At 35.9% G+C, this 22,100-nt stretch overlaps 2 protein-coding genes across 4 annotated transcripts in view; one reads left to right on the top strand and one right to left on the bottom strand.

Moving 5' to 3' along the window:
* Positions 1 to 22,100, bottom strand: part of LOC139151931 (transmembrane channel-like protein 7) — a 57,201-nt gene that overhangs the window by 18,211 nt on the left and 16,890 nt on the right. The window contains exons 1-5 of one of the 3 annotated variants that reach the window (XM_070724990.1): positions 20,782 to 21,065; positions 18,105 to 18,414; positions 2,563 to 2,632; positions 1,899 to 1,980; positions 1,197 to 1,340 (exon numbers count right to left, since the gene is read on the bottom strand). In XM_070724990.1, the coding sequence (XP_070581091.1) occupies positions 1,197 to 1,340; positions 1,899 to 1,980; positions 2,563 to 2,632; positions 18,105 to 18,262 (454 nt within the window). In that variant the 5' untranslated portion in view covers positions 18,263 to 18,414; positions 20,782 to 21,065. Of the gene's footprint in view, positions 1 to 1,196; positions 1,341 to 1,898; positions 1,981 to 2,562; positions 2,633 to 18,104; positions 18,415 to 18,668; positions 18,827 to 20,781; positions 21,066 to 22,100 lie in introns of those variants that run through there. The other 2 variants (XM_070724987.1, XM_070724988.1) reach the window with 2 other exon arrangements.
* Positions 21,119 to 22,100, top strand: part of LOC139151930 (transmembrane channel-like protein 6) — a 41,998-nt gene continuing 41,016 nt past the window's right edge. Inside the window, exon 1 of the mRNA XM_070724984.1 lies at positions 21,119 to 21,258. The gene's annotated coding sequence lies outside the window, so the exon portion shown is untranslated. The remainder of the gene's footprint in view (positions 21,259 to 22,100) is intronic.

The raw sequence follows: 22,100 nt of genomic DNA, 5'->3' as shown, positions 1-22,100 counted from the left end.
GGCAGCCATTTTGAATTTCAAATATGGGTAGACTTACAGTAATTTCTTCCCATAGAACCAAAATTTGCGTAATGACCCTAACTTTGATTTTTTATTTTTTACGAGAATGGTTGAAATTTCATTGAGGAAAGCTTGACCAAAAGTTGAAGTCTTTCATTTTTTGAGGTACATACTACTATACATGACATTACGGCATCAACTTTAAGCAATGGGTGCATGATGACTGTAAATTGTAATGACCGACCAAAACACACAAAAATACTTTAGAGTTAGATCTAAACCATTCTGTCTATATCACTGTCAACAGTTAATCTTTCTTTTCTCAAACATTGCTACCCACCTACCCAGTGACATACAGAAATCATATCAATAGTATTTGTAAAGGGCTGAGAGACCTTTGCCCAACCAAGGATAAAATTCAGCTATCAAGCATTGTTCAGAATAAGTTTCCTTCAAAGCAATGACAATTTTTCATTGCATAATATAGCTTGGCAGCTGAAAACAAGCCAAGTCAGTCAGAAAAGTGCATTTTTCACAAGATAAAATGACAACGCAGCTTCGGGTATGTTTACCAAAAGTGTTTCAGTTGCTCAGCGGCCACATGAGTATTTACAAAACAGACTGTTCATAGTCTGACCAGCAGTAATTGTCAACAAGGTGAATAGATATTGTTTGATATTGAAAGAGATCATTTCAGACACCCTAAGGTCATTCTTATTTTTTTTACGTATACCATTATTCATGATATACTTTTAGTGTGATAGAAAGTGGAATATGTACAATATTGTCTCTGTCCTATGACCATACAACAATACATATTCTCTAGACATTTCTCATACTGCACACAAATAGTTTTTCTAAAAAAACTTTTTGGTTCATTTTATAGGGCTCTACAGAGAGAAGGCACATTCTATGGCCATTACCAGCGGTAGTTTACATGTTTGTGTTGAAAGCAAAGTTTTCTGGTGTGCTAAATAAATGATTGATTAGAGCAAAATTGTGCAGAGAATGTTTAATTCTTTGGAAGGGTAACTGACCAATAATATTGAATTTGAAGCACACTGCCGGTCAAGTTAGAGCTTGGCAAAATGGTCGTAAATGTTGGTGTCATCTTGTTAAGTACAAATAAATCATGGTCATGCGAAACTTGCTGAGTGCAAGAGTTTACTGTCAAGAAATAGAGTGAAAATACTCACTTGTCGTATCAACGTTGAGAACTCTAGCAAACACGGCCTGTGGTACCACAACAAATATCAACCACAGCAAAAAGATGTAGAGATTCAGAAATACAATCCATTTCAGGAAAACAAAGTATGTCACTATCCCGCTGCCAAATTTACCTGGAAAAGTAAAAATGTGTAATTTTCATTGAAAACGAGTGAAAAAAAAGTTTAACTTTGTGATCTTCTTTTAGGTTTATGTTTTACTGGAAATTTGAATTTGATAATTCTATTGCTCTGCGTCTGTAAAGGCAGAAATTCTTTGTGACAGAATTTTTTTTGCACTGGAAATATATCCTAGGAAATCTACCACAGAATAATAGCAAGGAAATCCTGATGTATTTCATAATTCGATAGCACAACTACAATGATAAAATTGCATTCTATATACATAACACAACAATGAAAAGACATTTTGCAAGTCTACCATTTAAAAGGTTTGTTACTTGAATTATAAAAAAATGTCATTTTCTAAAATTAAATCTTGGCAGGAAACGTTGAACCTTTCACGCAGGATTTCATTGAGAAATCTGTCAATTTTGGTTATCCAATCAAAACATCACAGGTACACATCTGGCAGAAAATAACTGCTAAAGTGCTGTCATTTACAATACCATGTCTGATGTGCTATAAATATGGCAAAGACCATTCTGAACAACACAAGCAGAAGAAACTTACCCTCAACTTCTTTAAAAGATGCTCTCCAGACTTCTAGCCTGACCATCAAGTCATTGAATCGTTCTTTAAATCGCTTCCAGCCCTGCAACACAAGTAAAAAAATAGTTTTCAGAAAACAGACTTTTTGCTGTGTCAGTTTTATATAATAACGCTGTTCACAGTTACAGGTTTGTTACTAAATATAGCTGGACGCGCGCGACATCGGACACGCAGCTTGAAATGCAGACAAATTTTATCAATGTTGCATGCGTGGCTGTTTTTGCAGCTTGTACTCTGAGTCGTGTGAATATGTTTTTTAGTATTCACTGTTACACTAGCAGTCGCCACTGAGATGTATTTTCGTCGTTCTTGCATGCGTAATTTTCAAAAGCGTAATCTAAAAATGCGGACAAATATTTATTTTTGCATATTGATGAGAGAACAGTGACGTAAACTGTGAACGGCCCTATTACATCATTACTGAAATCAAATCTGCACTTACATGTATGGGGTTGGTTTTTTTATTCAAATTACTTCAAGACAATTTTATGACTGTAAAATCTATTAAAAATGGGAAGGATGGATTTGAAGCTCTTCTATTGTTATCACCATAACGATTACATTCATAATAGTGGAAATAGTAGGACTGTTATGAATAAGCAGTAGTAGGAGAATCAATACTAACCATTGCCACGCTAAACCTGCAGGCTTTGCATCCAGACAGGGTTCTTGTACTTGCAACGTGGAGTTGATTTCTGTGTGGAAGGTAAAAGGCAGGGAAAGTTGAAGTAAGTGGAACAGCATTATTAAAAAACAAAAAGTGTTGTGTGAATGCATAGACACTTATCAAAACATCAATGATGAGTGAATTTCATCAGATCAAGAGATAACTCTGTTTTAATTTGTCTGAAAAGTCACAAGTGTACCATGGGCATGTGAAAAATAATTTCCACATACCCCTGTGAAAAGTAATGTGAATTCTGTCAAAAACACAGTCAAATTTCTGTTGTACATTTTTGCCCCTACTTCCACAATGAGTCGTAGTGCATTGAATTTAGTAAATCTTTTGTCGATTTTCTATGGATAAAAAATTTGTCAAGCACATATATCAGATATCCTCAGTAACTTTTCCCTTATCCAAACTACTTTACGACTAAAACCATCGCTGAACCTAACTCCAGGTCAATTATTCAAAACTTATTGCTACCTACAGCAACGTATTATAGCGATTCATCTTAGCCAGCAGCACAACCACTTATACTTCATTTACGTTGCAAATATTAATTATTGAAATTCATGTTGCAAGATGGAACTGCATACGATTATCTGAGAAACTACTTGGCATGTACAGTAGAAGACACGGTATAACAATTATGCAGAATTCATTAGATTCCAAACATACATGTATGGGATCAGTTTAAATTTCTGATAGCACTTTCCTTTCTACAAAATTTAGTCTTAACCCTTTGAGTGCGATAACTTTTCCCTCCAAAATTTTTGTGCAACATTTTGCCAATTTCTTATTAATTTTGGGTAATTTTTTCATAATTTTGGACCAAATGGACATCACATTTCATTGGCTACAGTTCTTTATCAAATTTCTGTCAAAAATCTGAAAAAAATTGACCAGGATATATTTTATGAATTATAAAGGCAACAAAAGTTGACTTTGGTGGTCAAAGGGTAAATTGTAAGGTAGAGCATGGTGGAAGAACAAAAAGAAGAATTCCAAACACATTGTTTTGCACAATATTGACTTTTTTTCTGATCAAGACATTGATAACATTATTTCTGGGCAAAGAGGGCAGGAAAGTTGAGCTTAATAACGTGTATATTGATTTTTCTGGATACATGTACTGTGTAAATTATTCCGTTTACAGGCAGGCTATGACCGGGGCAGGAAGAAAAATCAATTCACACCATAAAATCAACACAAATCCAGGGTACTCACTGTTGTGTGAAGTGAATAAAAGCTACATGTATTGTTGGCTGTTACGAAATTCACAAGCCTTTGATATTGATATTTCTATTATGACACTAACATTTGAAATTCCTTTCTTTAGTAATCAAGTTCAAGGTCATCTTCCTGATGATATTTGAAATCAAAAGATATAAATCGATATTATTTGAAATTTATAGGATCAAATCATCACCATTTTTTCACACGCAAAAAAATGTGCAGACACTGCAGGGGTGAGAAAATCATTTTTTATATCCACCAGCCCTGAGTAGAAAAATAAAATTACTTTCCCAGCCTCAGTTTCCAAGAACCCACTAGTCAACATTTTATTACCGGTAGAAGTACATTTGTAAAAGACTAGATCATAAAAACCACAAGTCCTAGAGCTTGAGTTGATGGATTTGTTGGGTCTGTACTAAATCACCTCTGCTTTGGAAATCAGTTTGCTCTCAAATACGTAGACATTATAGGAAACCCATTGTGGTAAGAGACGCATTGCCATAAGAATCCATGTGTATTCAAGAAATCTCACGTGATATAAATGATTTCTGATAAAAATCAAGTGTAGGAAAGCTACCACAATTTACATCATAGACATCAATTTCAATAAGGCACTGATTAGTATAAAAGAACTCAATGGCCTTGACAAGCTTTAGGAATTAGCATCCTGTTATTGGCAACTCTCAGCTCTCTAGCTCATAATACCTAGTAACCAGTTACGTAACCAACTCCTACCTCTGACCTACATGTACCTGTACAGCTACAGCTATTTTTAGAATCAGAAATCTACAACTCAATGTGATATGAGTGCTGTCACTCAGACTCATATCACAAGCAATGATTTTCATTTTTTTTAAATATAATGTGACAGCCTTTGAAAGGAAAATAAACAGCATAAATTTGAGTTACATACAACTGACCCCTTAGCATTATGGCAAGGATGAAATGTGCTTTAGACAGATTTTCAAATTCTTAATATTTTAAAATATTTTCTAATCCAGAGTTTGTATGTGTATACTAATAGACTAACTGTGGGATCAACAGGGAAAATTGAGTTTTCAATCCCCTGACTTTGTAAATAGAAATTTTTTGCCCATAGAGCATGGATGATGGAGGCCATTTTGAATTTTACAAGGACTGACTGGAGATAATTTGATTACCCAGTAACCAGTGACCCCTAACCTCTATTCCAGTTTTGAAAATAAATACTGCTATTAAAACGTTAGAGACAGGAATAAATACAACTTTCTTTTTTTTCAGTTTATACCTCCTTTAAGAATAAGTAGCCGATGATTAATATATGGAAAGGAAAGACGATCAAAGAAAAACTACCAGAAAGCACTTAGATAAAGTATATGGACACACGGTATTAAACATTGGTTTTAGATGGTTCATGAATTTTTTTTAAACATCGAATAAATAATTTTTCAATTGAGATACTGTGTGACCCACCATGTATATCTGTGAATGATGAGATTTGGTTACATCAAGGTGCTTCTCTACCAGACATTTAATTTCAAAGCAGCATGTGGTATAAAATAGCTGATTTTCATTCAAATTATGCAATTTGACATGCTATGCATTTATAAACACGTCAACTGATATAACAGAACATGCTGGCAAAGCTGCAAAATTTTTCTCTCTTTTACTATCGAAACTCCCTCCACAAATCCAATGCTATGAAATCATTAAGACGCCTGTGGCTGTTTCCTATGAATGATATTCAGGAAACAGTAGCTAACACTCCAATGTATTGCTGGTATCTTTAACACCATCAACAGCCCAACCATTGTACCTAGTCTGTTATGCAAACTAAGGGACATCATAAATTTGAGATAGTTGCACCTCATGTCATCGAAAATGCAATAAATCTTTGTAATGACAAGGCAATGTTACTGGATACCTGATATACATGTAAAATAATGGTTATTTCAGTGATGTATTTAATTGTACGCAAAGAAGGCAGACAGATCATACCATATCTTATTTTGAGAAATCTTTCATAGCAAGTCAGCCGGAACATTACTAAAGGGTCAGGAATACAAGGTCTTTGACAACAAGTGAATCCCCAGGCTATGGAATTAACGGTTATAAATCACTAATGAAATATTGATGAGAAAATTACATCCAACCCATACTGAGATAAAAAACATTATGTAATTACTGTAAAATTGTACTATACAAATTTCGATTTATTTTATTAATATTTTCATTCATATCATTTGAAATCACTTAATATAAGAAAAAATGAGGAACCGTTCACGTTGTGTTTCAGAAATTAAAATCATGATAAATTAAACAGCACTATGATATACACACACTTGATATAAGTGGCTTGAAGAAGGAAATTGAACCCTGCAGATTGTTTTACACGGCTCACAGTAACTATAAATTCCAATTTAATTTTTCGCTGTTTAATGAGGCTCTCCATCCTACAATAAATTCTCATTTTGTGGTTATTGCAATGGGATGTGCAGTAGTCTACTGGTTAGCATAATATGATTATGGTGAAATTAGGGTTTTAGGTTATTGATCTGTCTACCCTGTCACAGGGTACTAATACATTGTCTGCACGCAATAAAGTCTGCCCGAGCTGCAAGTCCTGTCATACCAATTTTCATACAAGAAAACTTGGCAACAAATTCTAATGAGATGTCTGGGTAGAAAAGCAGTCAGACTGTGTTCACATTCAATAAGATCTACACAGAATCACAACATCACTGGTTGATCTGAATTTGTGTGCACGTGTGTTATGCACTGTCAATAGGTAACTACACAGGCATTGTTAACATCAAGCTCTGTTTTCACACTGGTATCCACAATAGAGAAAATCCATGTTGATGACATTGATTTCACACAATAGATTCACTTGTGCAAGGCACTGGGTACAAAGACCTGTCCTTTTGTGCATCCCGGACAATCTACGTCATTGTAACTCATACCTGTCGCGTCACTTTGTCAACACTCCAGTCCAAAATTTTGCAGTGGTCCACTGAGCACATATTACGCAGACGACACACTGATTAATGTAACCCTATGTATTTCAATTTTTGACATACCATACAGTTGGAAAATTTAGACAACCACATTTCATTTTAGGCGTGTGCAAGCATATATCCTCTTTATTATAACTAAAGATTACGATGTTGAAAGTTCAATGAGTTACTTGTCATGATTTTGTCATAAAAAGTGACCAAATTATGTACTTTGAGCTCAAAACGTTTGGCTGCTATTCAAAATCCTTGAAGTGAAAAATTCTAAATGAGGCAAGATATATGTGTTTTAGAAAAAGCTGTCTTATTGTTGACAATTATGACATACTTATAATAATGTACTAGCCTATAGCTGCACTTCCCAACCTTCTGAGATCAAAAGAAAATTGCAAAGTACACAAAAACCTTAAAAAAGACATCAGCAACAAAGAAATTAAATGTGGGGTATTTTAACTGACTGCTGCTCTTATAACATTTTTGTTTTGGCACAGAAATGCACTGAGAAATTGCCCAAACTTTATCACATTACAAATGATATCTCCTCATAAAATATCAACAGTAGCTCATTTATAACGTTCATCAGAACTTCTGAAACATCAGGATATATGATATTCTTTCCAGGAAATAAAATACATACGTAAGAGTGGGGGTGTGTTTGTGTATGACAAAATAAATTTACTGAAAACCATAAAAATTTGAGTGTTCCTACAATGACACAGCAAATAACATTGCAATGACAATTATAAGTACTATCATTCACTGGTGTTGTACTTTGTCATATTATACTTCTCGTATATGTTATCAGGATCATTTATTTGGTGATTATGTTTTTAATAAATATGTTCCACTTCAGTTCTCACTATTATTCAATATATTCTATATAACAGTTGAACTGAAAGATCTCTGGATAATATTTAAAGAGGAAATAAACTTAGCTATCAGGAAGACATTCAAAATTGGCGCATTGTGACAATCCTTGTAGTTTGTATGAATAATTGAAACATCATATGGAATAAATATTTCATCGATACCTCAGGCATATCAACATATTAAATATCCCTAGAGAAAAATAATTTGCACCGATGTATTAAGTCGTTAGTCCTGCACTCAAAAGGTCATATGGGGGTCCTATCTTTATATAAATACATGTAAGCAATGAGTGTGATACAAATACGCCTTTGGAGGGGATTGATATTTCCATGTAATAAAACAAACTTTCCTTGCTAACATTTAAACTTTGTAATGTGATTAACTATAAAAATGTTTTGGCAGAAATCCATGGTTTATAAGCACAAACAGAAATGACACTATCATCTCATTTTAGTCAGAATATTCAAACTCGCAAAAACTTTGGGTTATAAGCAAACTGCAATGTGAACCCTTTAAAAAAGAAGCTTTGAAGTTTACCAGGAAAACATTCAATTATTCAAATTCAAAAGAAATCCATCGACACTGATACTTGCATTGGAAAAATTAAATTATTTGCACTTTCTTTGCTGATCAATGTCATAAAACTCAAAACTACTGAAACTACTGAAAAAGTTTATATGATACCTATAAGACTAAAATTTGTGGCAACTTATATTTCAAAATAAATCAAGTTACTTTTTCTCAGTAAATAGTTGGAAAATTAAATCTAACAATTAAAATAAGCACACCTATGAGCTTTTTATGGTATTTAACCCTTTGAGTGCCAAAGTCAATTTTTGTCACATTTCTAAAATGTAACACAGAAAATTTTTCAGGTCTGGACAATTTTTTTTTCAGATTTTCCCAAAAGTTTTGATCAACAAGTCATCGTTGATGACACAGTCCCCACTTGTTAATAGGTACTTTGATTACAGGCCCTCAGAGAGGATAGAGTCCTCTTCATTAGGTCTGTGATAAAAATACTTTTGAATAAATTCGCTTGATACATGTCTGAGTTGTAGTCAGGACATGAAAAAATGGTAATAAAATGGCCACATGGTGGCCATATTGGATCGTATCACAAAACAAATCAATGTGCATATGTATGACTTAGGTCAATGTCCTTGTACCAACTTTGATTAAAATCGGTTGAGATATGCCTGAGTTATGGCTTTGTACATGAAAAAATCATAACAAAATGGCCGCACAGCAGCCATATTGAATGTATCACAAAACAAATTAACGTGCATATGTATGACATTGGTCAATCTCCTTTTACCACTTTGAATAAAATCGCTTGTTACATGTCTGAGTTATGGTTCTGGACATGAAAAAACGTAATAAAATGGCCACACGGCGGCCATATTGGATCGTATTACAAAACAAATCAATGTGCATGTGTATGACATAGGTCAATGTCCTTGTACCAACTTTGAATAAAATCGGTTGAGATATGCCTGAGTTATGGCTCTGTATATTAAAAAATCGTAACAAAATGGCCGCACAGCGGCCATATTGGATTGTATCACAAAACAAATTGATGTGCATGGCTATGACATTGATCAATGTCCTTGTACCAACTTTGAATAAAATCTGTTGAAACATGCCTGAGTAATGGCTCTGTACATGAAAAAATCATAATAAAATGGCCGCCTGGCGGCCATATTGGATCGTATCACAAAACAAATTTACGTGTATATGTATGACATAGGTCAATGTCCTTGTACCAACTTTGAATAAAATCAGTTGAGATATGCCTGAGTTATGGCTCTGTACATGAAAAAATCGTAACAAAATGGCCGCACGGCAGCCATATTGGATCGTATCACAAAAAAAATTAAAGTGCATATCTATGACATTGGTCAATGTCCTTGTATCAACTTTGAATAAAATCAGTTGAAACATGCCTGAGTTATTGCTCTGTACATGAAAAAATCGTAATAAAATGGCCGCCTGGCAGCCATATTGGATCGTATCAGGAAACAAATCGACGTGCATCTGTATGACATATGATGTAATCCTTGTACCAAGTTTGAATGAAATCGCTGCAGGCGTCTCTGAGATATCTGCGTGAACGGACGGACGCACGGACGCACGGACGGACGCACGCACGCACGGACATGACCAAACCTATAAGTCCCCCTCGGACGATGTCCGTGGGGACTAATGAATCAACTAGGAATTAATCAACAGGATGTTGCAAAACATTTTTGCATACAATTCTAACACTTAACAGATTATCGCTGGTACCATATTTCATAAAGTTTGATGCAGTATTTACAACACTATGATATCAACATCTGTATCAAGTTTCATCACATTTGACGTTGTATTAATTTGTGGCTATATCACCCTAATTAGGAAAGTTCATTACTTATGCAATTACAAATTAATTAAAATGACACTGATAAATGTCTTTTTCAATGTTAAAGCAATGTGAGCTTAACATCGGTTAACATCTGTATAAAGTTTCATGAATTTGATGCAGTACATATTTCTTGACATATCAGCCTACTTACGAAACTTCAATAATTGACATGTTACTGCTACATGACGTGAAACAAATTGACGAGCATATGTATGAAATAGGTCAATGTCAACTTTGAATGATACTGGTGGAAATATGTCTGAGTTATGGCTCTGTACATGAAAACATCGTAATAAAATGGCTGCCTAGCAACCATATTGGATCGTATCACATAAAAAATCGACGTACATATGTATGACATAGGTCAATGTCCTTGTACCAACTTTGAATAAAATCAGTTGAGATATGCCTGAGTTATGCCTCTGCATATGAAAAAATCGTAACAAAATGACCACACAGCAGCCATATTGGATCGTGTCACAACACAAATTGACGTGCATATCTATGACATTGTCAATGTCCTTGTACCAACTTTGAATAAAATCGGTTGAGATATGCCTGAGTTATGCCTCTGTATATGAAAAAATTGTAATAAAATGGCCACCTAGCGGCCATATTGGATTGTATCACAAAACAAATCGACGTGCAATCTATGAAATTGGTCAATGTCCTTGTAGCAATGTTGAATAAAATCGGTTGAAACATGTCTGAGTTGTGGCTCTGTACATGAAAAAATCATAATAAAATGGCCGCCTGGCGGCCATATTGGATCGTATCACAAAAAAAATTGACGTGCATATCTATGACATTGGTCAATGTCTTTGTACCAACTTTGAATAAAATCAGTTGAAACATGTCTGAGTTATGGCTCTGTACATGAAAAAATCGTAATAAAATGGCCGCCTGGCGGCCATATTGGATCGTATCACAAAGAAAATTGACATGCATATCTATGACATTGGTCAATGTCCTTGTACCAACTTTGAATAAAATTGGTTGAAACATGTCTGAGTTATGGCTCTGTACATGAAAAAATCGTAATAAAATGGCCGCCTGGCGGCCATATTGGATCGTATCCCAAAACAAATCGACGTGCATCTGTATGACATATGAAGTAATCCTTGTACCAAGTTTGAATGAAATCGCTTCTTGCATCTCTGAGATATCTGTGTGAACGGACGGACGCACGCACACACGCACGCACGCACGCACGCACGGACGCACGCACGGACATGACCAAACCTATAAGTCCCCCCGGACGGTGTCCGTGGGGACTAAAAACTGTAGCCAATGGAAAGTTATGTCCAATTGATCCAAAATTGTCTAAAAATTTACAGAAAAATTCATACAATTGTGAAACTGATGCACAAAAAGTTTTGTGGTAAGCTCTAAAAGTGTTAATGAAAGAAGATGGAATCGCTTTCAGTCAGCAAAATGTCGACTGCAAAATGTAAGATGGAACCACAGACAGTAGGGGAACTCTCTATGATGGAACACATGCACAGTTCTGATCAACAAGAATGAGCTCTCTTTTTACAATTGCCTCCACCGCCATGAAAGGAACCATACAAAAGCCTCTCTTTGATGAAGTACCATTATAAGAACAACACTCTCATTTTCAAATTGCTGAACATCATAGCAGCAACCATTGGTTTTATTTTCTCCGGGCAACTTGATTACAACTTCACTGGTAGTCTGTTTTCATGAATGTTGCTCTGCAGTGATTACACACAAAGACCTTCTCTGCTTCATTTGCTCATAAAAAGGAAAGGCTTTATACTCTTTGTGTCTCTAGTACAACAACAGTGACTCTAACGGCATAGAAATGATAGTGTATTGTCAGGAACCTTTCTTATATGCTACTGGTTTGCAAAACACATGTCCCTAGTAACAGCTGCCACGGTAACAGTAATGATGCATACATAATTAAATCAAAAAGTTGACTTTTTGACTCATGGACATTCAATCATTGTCTGGAGTCAAATCCTGATGCATGGTAAATTTTCATAGCTAGGTTAAATTTTATATAATAGAGATTATGTTGTCATTTAATAAAATGCATTATGTCATTATATATCTCTGCTATTTAAATTATTTAACCATCATGGTATCACCACCGCTAGATTAATTTGTTAATATTAGACATGTTGTTGTGTCATTACAAACAGTATCTTTGTTCTTAAACGTCAACTATCAATCCAGATTAACATGTCTACATATATGTGCAATTTTATCGATCACACTAACTTCTTATAAATGATTTTCTATAATGGTAAAAGTAATGTTGAAGTAACTGCTTGTTTCATTCAGAAGGAAAAAAAATAACGGAAGGTGAGCAATGGCTGACACAAATGACACGTATCAGCTTGAAAAAAACACAGTACGTCATCAGCTTGAAAATAAGTAACAGGGAGAATCTGTCAGAACTTACAGCAGACCACAGATAACATAAATAAACAGGACTAGAGATGAAATCATTGCTTTGTCCTTTAACCCACATATTTTCCTGTCCATAAAAATTATGACTTTAGTGATGACACCTACCTGACAGGAAGGAAGACAGGAAATACATGTACAACATTGCATTATCACCGACACAAATCTGGGGTAACGGGTTAAAGTTTAGAAGCAAAGTCCCTCTGGAAGTTGTAATGTAATTAAACCATGTTAAAAATTCCCTAAAATAATTCCACAATCTGTTGATTCTTTTGACAACACTGGCTCTGAACGCAGATGTATCAAGGACTGACATCACTCACAAGGTAACAGAAATTTATTCACAGAATTGTAGATCTTATGAATATATTTTCAGGATGTATTTTGGCTTTCTCCTGATAACCTGATGTAACTTGAGTCTGATAGTGGTAGCTAGTCCGTGATAAAATGGTCTGCAACTCGAAAATGTTGAGTTAGTGATCAGTATACTGTACAGTGTAGTTTGCCTCACTTCATATGGCCGTAGAATTAATGCAATGACCAAAAATCATAAAAAAATACAATCTGCATCACTGGTAGTGCACCTTTACAAATGGCTGTAAATTGATGATGATGAGTATGTCCCTAATTCAGTAAATGGATAGAATTTGCTCTAATGAAAAGCAATGCTGATGTGTACAAAAAATCATAACAGACTTTTAAGGCATCAAATGTCATATGCAGTGAAATAATTGTCACTTGTCATTGGTAAATGTTATACATTGTAATATCAAATGTACTCAGCATTATTTCTAAAGCACACAGGTGACAGAGGATGTAAAAAACTCTCAAATTTCATTCTTACTGTAGTATTCACAATTGAGCTCCAAGTTGTAAGACTGGTAATTTATACACAGTGGTACAACTGCAAACAATTGAAAAGATATACCAAGGCTTTAAGCCATTTATACTAGGGCTTTGAAACTATGACAAATTTAATAAGTTAGGGAAGCTGACGTGTATCGTTTCTCTGAAAATAACTTCGTTGCAAACTTTTCATGGGTTACTGAGACTCTTGATTTATGAGTCTGTTTTATACAGTAACAGTTACGTACATTGACTGTTGGCTGTCAGTGCTACGGTTATATTGACGTACAATACACACCTTTTACGTCAGTGGAAGGTGTAAGAGGTTACAACATTACACATCTGAAACTCCACGGGGATGTTTATCTGCAAGTAGCAAAGGTGCTTCCTTGTAATTTTTGCACAATCATGAAACTCAGTGCCATTGTGACATGTAAATACTGACTTTTCCAGGAACGATTCTTTTACTTGTCAGAATTTAGGTTCATGGCTAGAAACGCAACAGGTGACATCCGGGATCACATCCTGAGAGATTTAATGGCTTCTTTCACAGTGATACATCCCACTTTAATACGGTACATTGCGTACTTTGTTGATCAATATTTCAAGGGTGTTCAAAGGCTGAAATGGTTCAGGAATTAGTTGACATATTCAACAGTACTAACTGGGTCCAGGTACTGTACATTGGACATTTGTCAAATCAACTAAAGGTTACTAAAAGGCATTACTATTATTGAGTAAATCCCCATTTCAAAAGTTGTCAGATGAGTTTGAATTCATAAATGGCTTTTCGAATTTATAAGATAATATATGACAAAATTTGGAGTTCAATGACTCTTCAACAAGTTGGCCCAGCTTTGGTATGTCTTCCGTTCATTTCCCATTGGTTCTCTGTACAAGTACAGTTATTCAAGAAATTTTTAAAAATTACAAGAAGTCACAACTAGCACTGTGAAATGCTTTGAACTTGCCGTCATGATATTTTCAAAGTGCCCTGAGCCTAAACTGGTGTTGTACGAAACTCAAGCTGGCTACAAAGAAACTGAAGTGAGAAATCAGAAGGCAGTAATGCACATGCAACAGGTAGAATGTATACATGTACCATATGGTGGAGTCTAGGGAACCATTCTGTGACTGATATAATACACTGCTCTCAGATCATTATTTCTGCTATATTACAATTAAACCAATAAAATTTTCAGGTCGCTTGACCATATTCATTATTATCTGAACCCCTCCATTAAATGCATCTTATCTGTACAATAGCACTGTAAACATTCAAAATTCACTGAAGGGGAAAAAAGAACAGTTTGCATGAATTTTTCCAAAAAAAACTAATGTCCTCAAGGGTAATTGTATTTTTTCTATAAATAGCATTTTATAACACTTTCCAGTGTACATTTCATTAAATGGATTTTAATGTAACTTCTTACTCAATTTCATTACGGTAATTGATGCAGTTTTGTTGAAGGAATGGCAACAGAAAAAATGAAAAGAACAGAAATTGGCTCTCTCCAGTGAAATAACTCCATTTTCCCCTCTCAATTCCATGGCTTTCTACAAAAATTTGGAATCCTTTGTTTGACTGTTATGCCGTCAGTTCACAAAACAAATGTGTATTTGTGCATACTTTCAGTTTCCATAGAATCAGCATGCTCTTCCAGAAATTTAATCTACAATCCCCACTCCAGAGAAAGGCTTCAAATTACATATTAGTTTATTCGCCATATTTTGCCCTACCTGGCAAATATCAATTGAAGACATTCCTACTGAGGGTTAATGCATGGTGACATTGCCCTGAAAAACGAAACTTAATACGGATTCTTGCAACCAGACTCATGTACCTGGTACATGTTTTATCACAAACACTTGACATAAATCTCTTTTTTTTTCAAGTTTTACATAAAATGTCATTGTTCTCAGACAACAGAAATTTACAGACAGATGGAACTGAATTCTGTCGCATTTGAGGTCACACACCCTGAAGGGTGAAATTTTGTAATGTTGTAATCTGGAGCACTGTTTTTTGCATCAGGAAATTTAAATACCTATCTGAAACTCTATTAGGATTAGATCATGGCATAATTTAGGTTTCTTTACTGGATTACATCAGCTGACAGCAAGAGTCATTCACACACATGATAGTTAGGTCAGACAAATTCTCTTATATTAGGAAAACTCATCTCAACAGTTCATCCAGGATGGCATCAACAGGGGGGATTAATAGGAAAACTCATCTCCACTGTGAAGACTCCAGTGTTTCATCCAGGATGGCATCAACAGGGTGATAATTATCCCCTTTTACCAGAAAATTTAGGGGAGATTTCACCAGTTCATGTGTTGTACTTGTATCCGTAAGGTGTGACTGGTACCCTTTCATGGGGAGGGGGGGGGAGTCCCCCCTTGACAAAATACTGGAGGGTGCCAACATATCAACAGAGGGGGAATCCCCCATGCCCCTGTCTAGATGAAACACTGAGACTCCACTAGCATCTGGTCTTTAAAACCTATTTTTTCTCAGGTTTGAGCACAAAAACTATACATGACCACAATAAGCTTCTACAAAAAAATTCTTGATGGTTCAGTGTATTTGGTATGTTATTGACTTTATCCTATGTCAAAAACCAATAATTTGACTATCTTAAGAGACAAGTTTAGTTTCAAATCCAAGAAGTGTCGCACACAGACTACATGTATATCGTTACAAGTGTAGTTGTACATGGATTGGACATTACCCTTGTGTTTAACACCATTGTTCAACAGGGTTAAAGTTCACCTCTTCCATATACAAGAAGTAAATTAATAGGAAGCCATCATTCATTTGGAACACAGGAAGTACATGTGTATGACTGAAAATGGCCACTGATAGTGCAATAATATCAATCATTTCTACTAACAATGAAAATAATCTGATATCGTTTGATCAAACACTGGGATCAAACAGGTGTGATCAAAAACTAAACAGATGTGTCGGAGAGTAAGGAGTGTGAATTTAAGTGTGCATGGTTAAAAATGTAACACTTCCCTGGGTATATGCCTGCTTACATTTTGAAGCACATACTTTGATCACAATCATTACGTAACTTCAGCACATAAGCTAGGAGAGAATGGTGGTTGTGTATTGGTGCTTGTGATATATTAACATCATAAAAATAACTCTACATTAGGACTGTTGTCACCCATTTAATCAGATCAAAATTCATGTTTAGAGAATACAGATAATTAAATATTTCTTTTGTGCATAATTCACTTTAGCTGTGAAAAATATCATTTAAATTTGAATATTGTGAGGCCCATAATGTATTTGCATTACACACATGTCATTTACATGTAATAAACAAAAAAACAAACTGGCAAACAGAGAGATGGGTATGTATACATATCGCCATATATGTATACTCACATTATGCTTTAGTATGTCATGACTGTAAACATTTATGAATATTATACATGAATTATATAATATGTGCATATGTTTACAGTTTCTATAATTACTTTGTCACTGAAAAAACACCTTGAGTATTAATTTCCTTAATGGTGTAAGTTCAAATAACACATACACTTCTATGTCTACATATTGGAAGATTTACAATTTTTCTGTCACTTGACCCCCAAATATCTAACAGATTCTGTATCTCAATGACACCACTGTGGGGATCACAGTGTACTTTATCATGAAAAAGTGTTACTCTTTCACCAGTTAATTCATATTATTTCTAGATTACTTCTCCACATTAGGTAACAATAACCCAGGTAAAGTATTGAATATTGATCTGACAAAATTCATCACATCTATCAACACCTCCACTCCCTGATTTATGTTCACACAGAAAATAAAAATATACCAAAGGTATTTGTAGGACATTTTTTACTCTGACAGAGATATCCACATTAAATGAAAGATTATTCCTTCGGAGAGACTGCTCAAAATTGTTTGTGCTATAACTTTACTTTAAATTTTACTTTAAATACATTTTAAGTATGACAGGTGGCCTAATACAATCAGTATCGCACTCATCTCTGATAAAATTTCAATGAACACCATGATGGTACATCTCATTGAAATATGTATCTGGATAAAGTATTGAAGCCCTATAAGTTCAACCACAGACTATACAAATGTTTTGAGTATGTTATATTGTTATGAGAACGCTGTTATTTGTGTCATCAATCAAGGACTTTTGAAATACCACCTTCTACAAGCCACAACTGCACCACTCATACTTGGACAGCCATAGCATCCATATTGCCAATAATGGAGTGTACAAGTTAAAAGTGATTGCAGTTGCACGTCGCAAGGCACATTGGTGAAGGAACTATGGGCAAGACCATGGAGCTAAAAAGGACAATTATTTTTTAAAACACCAATGCAACAAAAAGATCCTTGTCATTTTATGATATAATTCATCAAATCCCAGTTCCGAGGAGAAAGTTGGATTTTTAAAGAGATCCAGTTTTTCTGTGTAATTTGTGCCAAACATCCCAGCTGTCCTGCTGTGCTGCACTTCATGGGATCCATGCCCAGCATGTGACCGTACACCAATGTACTCGGCACTGGAACAAGTTACTCGCAGAAACTTTAATCCTCTCGTTTATGGTTTCACACTTGCCTACATTTACGAATGAAAACTCACCAGACCGCACTGGGAGACTGTAAACGACACACTATGGCCTTAGATCGTAAAAATGGAATCAATTTTTGGTCGAAATCTCACCTCATTTCTCTTTTTTTGCTCATGCTGGTTGGCATCTCACGTATTTGTTTTGCCCTGGCTTCTTCGGCCGCAGCCGGATCTTTCTCGCCGTCTATTCTCTGCATTTCGATATCTCCGTTTCCCCGCCGCGATGCGGATCGCGATCTTCTGGTGGCCATATTGGCCCCCGAACGTCTCCTTACCAAAGTGTTAGAATCCGAAATCGTGGCCCGGCGTTGCTGTTGACTGGGCAGTTCCGAATAATACGAAGACGATTGTCGTAAAGTTGAACTTGAAGGCGCGACGCCACCGTGACCTGTCGACTGGTAACCTGTGAAAGATTGCGAGACACGTTTACCATGAAGACAATAGCTATGGAACATAAATATGCATTAGTAGTAGTACCACTAAATGCAAATGCCGCTTGATTGTGTCTACACTATTCAATGTCATTCTTGGGACCATTGTGTACTATTGTTTTCATTCCCTGGAGCCATTCAAGTTCGTTACGTGGTGGTCCCTACGTCATTCACCTCATGAATTGTGAATGAAGAGTTAACACTACACACAAAGTTGGATCCTTACCATAACCCTCACCGCCATAATCTCGCGATGGATAGTTTTGAGCCATTTTCTCTGCTGCGCGTGATTCACCGTCCCGTTTTCAGTCACTCATGATAATAGTGTGACAATATCCGTTCTCTGTGCCGAATGTGGCGCAAAACGGTTTCACCTACTCAAACTGTTTCAAGATCCCCATTTGTTATCAAACTTCTTCCCATGATATAAAAGCGCGCTTCCGCGATACCAATGTTTGAACAGCGGTGTGTTTTTGTTTTACTATGGGTCATATATCATAAATGCTGTTATCCAGTCACCGAGCAGGAAAAAACTGTCAAGGGTTTATCAGAAGTTAGCAGAGTACCTTGAAACCGTTGAGGGACTGATCAGTCATAGCTAAAGCTTATTCTTATGCAAAGTAGACAAATAAGATATTGTGGCAACGATCTAACATAGACACCCTTTCCCGCCCCTTTCAACATAGAATTTTTTTTTTCAAATAAAGGGATGTGCGTTTTTATCATAAATATACAACACGCTGTTTTCAAAATTAACCACTCACTCAAACCACGGACCGTGCTCAAACCATGTGATCACGCGTGTTCAAAAAATTTCGTAACCCCCCTCCCCCGTAACATAACACTCCAAGTATGCGGTGGTGCTGGTATAGCCCCGATCACTGGAGGGACCGTGCCCCGATATAGCACTCTCAGGGAAAAGTGGTATCCATGCGTGTTACCTAAATCACTTGAAAGAGCGAGCGGGAGTAAGGTATTTTGTTCTTCATCATGGTTACGAGAAAAAAAGAAAATTGTGTACAATTCCAAAAACTGTCACGTGAAAAGTTAAAGAATGCCTCACGGATGACCCAAACTAACACACACGCACAATGAAAGTTAGAGTCACGCAGTTCCTATTTTAAGAACTTGTTCAAAACGCGGTTTGAAACGCAGCAAGCTCGTTATATAAAGTAAACAATAAGTGAATAAAAGACGACACTGAAAATAATCTGACTGTTCTCTTCAGTGATGACATGGTTGAAACCGTATTATGATATTATCACTCTCTCTCCAGGGTTCCGTAAATCGGAGGGGATGTGTAGGTTTTTATCTAATTATCTCCCATGTTAAAAAGTGTCTTTTTTCATTGAGAAAATCCGTAAGAGCACTTTAATTGTAAAAACGCGCATTCGCTAATGGTCCGTATAGCAATAAAACGTATATGTAGGCTTATAAAGAAACCAACATAGATAATTTTTACATGAAGTAGGCCTAGGCCCTATTGGTACATGGTCGAACCAACGCACGCAAAAGCCGGTATTGCGTAGGTCAACGCCCTTCACATCCTGGTCGTGTTTGTCAATGGTTCAAAAATACAAAACGAAGGCAATGGTATATGTATAGACTTTGAGTTGTGTTTGAGTTCTGCTCCACCCGTGGGTTATTTATTAGGCCCTAGATGGCCTTTGGTAAAATGCGGAGAAGCCACAGAAATATATGAATATGCGCAACGCCATCTACCTTTCGATTGGTGTATCATTAGATATCATGAAAATACAGAAGTAAAAATTGTTTATGGGACCCGATCATTCTGAAATAAAAATATGTGACTAGAATTAAGTGGAAAAGAGAAAGTCGAGAAAATATTGCATTCTATGCCTTCTCCTTTCAAGATTAGGCCTAAAAGTATGAATCTCAGAAACGAGAAACATTCGACTGTTGTAATTTTGTCTCTACCCTCAATAAGATCCTTTTCTTCAACAAAGATGAAAAGGAATCTCGAAGGAACATTAATTTTTGCAATATCATTACCAGTCATAACCCACCCTGCCCTCCTGTGCCCTCCGATCAATTTGAATTACACGCAAAGTACCGTAGAGGGCGATCAAATTGATTGCTGATTGCATGCGTCGATGCCTACCCTGTAAAAGCAATCGACGCTCGTTCACGGCGCTAATAATGAAAATTTGATTAGCAATATATAAACACTTTTAATATGGAATTTATCATATAATGAGATACAGGGCTAACTGATTTAAAATCGAATTTTTAATATCATATGCAAGAGTTTTTACCTCTTGAACAGTGAATGACATTACAATATTACAGAGTTCATTGTTACGAAAACTACGACTTACTTTTTCTCTCGGAGACCGCTTTTTCTGTCCGTTCTTATTCGTAGATATAGTGGAAGTTCATGCAGGCGCTCGATAATGCAAATTCAGGATACTACCACGTCAGTGTCGAACGTAATTGATTTAGGTAATTTAGATTTAGGTAAAACTGTATCCTTCTCGAAAAGGAAAACTACATCCTTGTCACGATTACGTATTTTATCTCTGAACAACCACGTCAGAGGGGCGAGTCTGTTTCCAGGATAATGCTACGATCATCGTATCAACAGGTTGCCGTAGTCGTTTCTGATTGGACCCAAGTACGTAATGACCTAAGCAAATGAGTCACCTTCAAAAACGCCCTCAATAGATTTCAACGAGATAGTAAAGTGTCAACTTCCTGGTAGCTGTGTGCGCCACATTTGGATTTTTTGTTAACGCTTGCAAAGCCACGAAAGTGCAGGTTGGAGAAAATTGAACGAGTTGCGAAGTCCAGTTCAGGTAGGACGTACCTTCCTTCTTAATTTAACAGATTATTTCTTCAAAAAATTCGTTCGCATTTTAATCCGGTTTAGCGCCGTGGCAAACTGGTACACGTTGAACAATAGATCACAGCTCGAGATAGATCACAGTTCACGACTTCGCTACCGTTCAATACCCTGTATGTTGACAAACACGCGTTCATTCACACCATCACTATGGTTGGACATGATTCCGAGAATGGGCCATCGAAGGGAAAGGTTCATTTAATGAGATATATTAAAGATTCGCTACAATGCACCTTGTACGCTGACCATAGCAGCACAGCGTCCAGTGTTCCGAAGTCACTTTTATTACGTAATGTTTGTACCGGTAGCAATGCAAAGTGGCTATTGATGATACGTTCAGAGCCGTTCAGTACCCTAATACTGTTGCCCCACCCAAAATGAAGGAACAGGGGAGCGACATGAGTACTACATATTGAATCATGGAGGTAAGAAAAGACATGGAGGTAGGATTACCTCCATGATTGAATATTCCAGTGGAGTGCAAGTGTTCAGAAGTAGCCTTGGATATTTAATACTAAATTTCAAGTGCATCTTGCACTTGAAATATATATATATATATATATATATATATATATATATATATATATATATATATATATATATATATATATATATATATATATATATATATATATATATGAGTAGGGATTCTGAGTCAAAGCCAAGTTTTGATCTGTATATTAGATTGTTCTACTAATGTACATTGAGTACTGTTTCTTCCCTATGAAGACACTTCTCATGCTTATTTGGCATATATTAATGATCTGCTATAAATTGGCCATTTCCAACATTGCC

The sequence above is a fragment of the Ptychodera flava genome, chromosome 15, assembly GCF_041260155.1.
Source record: "Ptychodera flava strain L36383 chromosome 15, AS_Pfla_20210202, whole genome shotgun sequence".
Lineage (NCBI taxonomy): Eukaryota > Metazoa > Hemichordata > Enteropneusta > Ptychoderidae > Ptychodera > Ptychodera flava.
The sequence above is the reverse complement of the archived record's forward strand: the minus strand, read 5'-3'. Positions and strand labels throughout refer to the sequence as shown.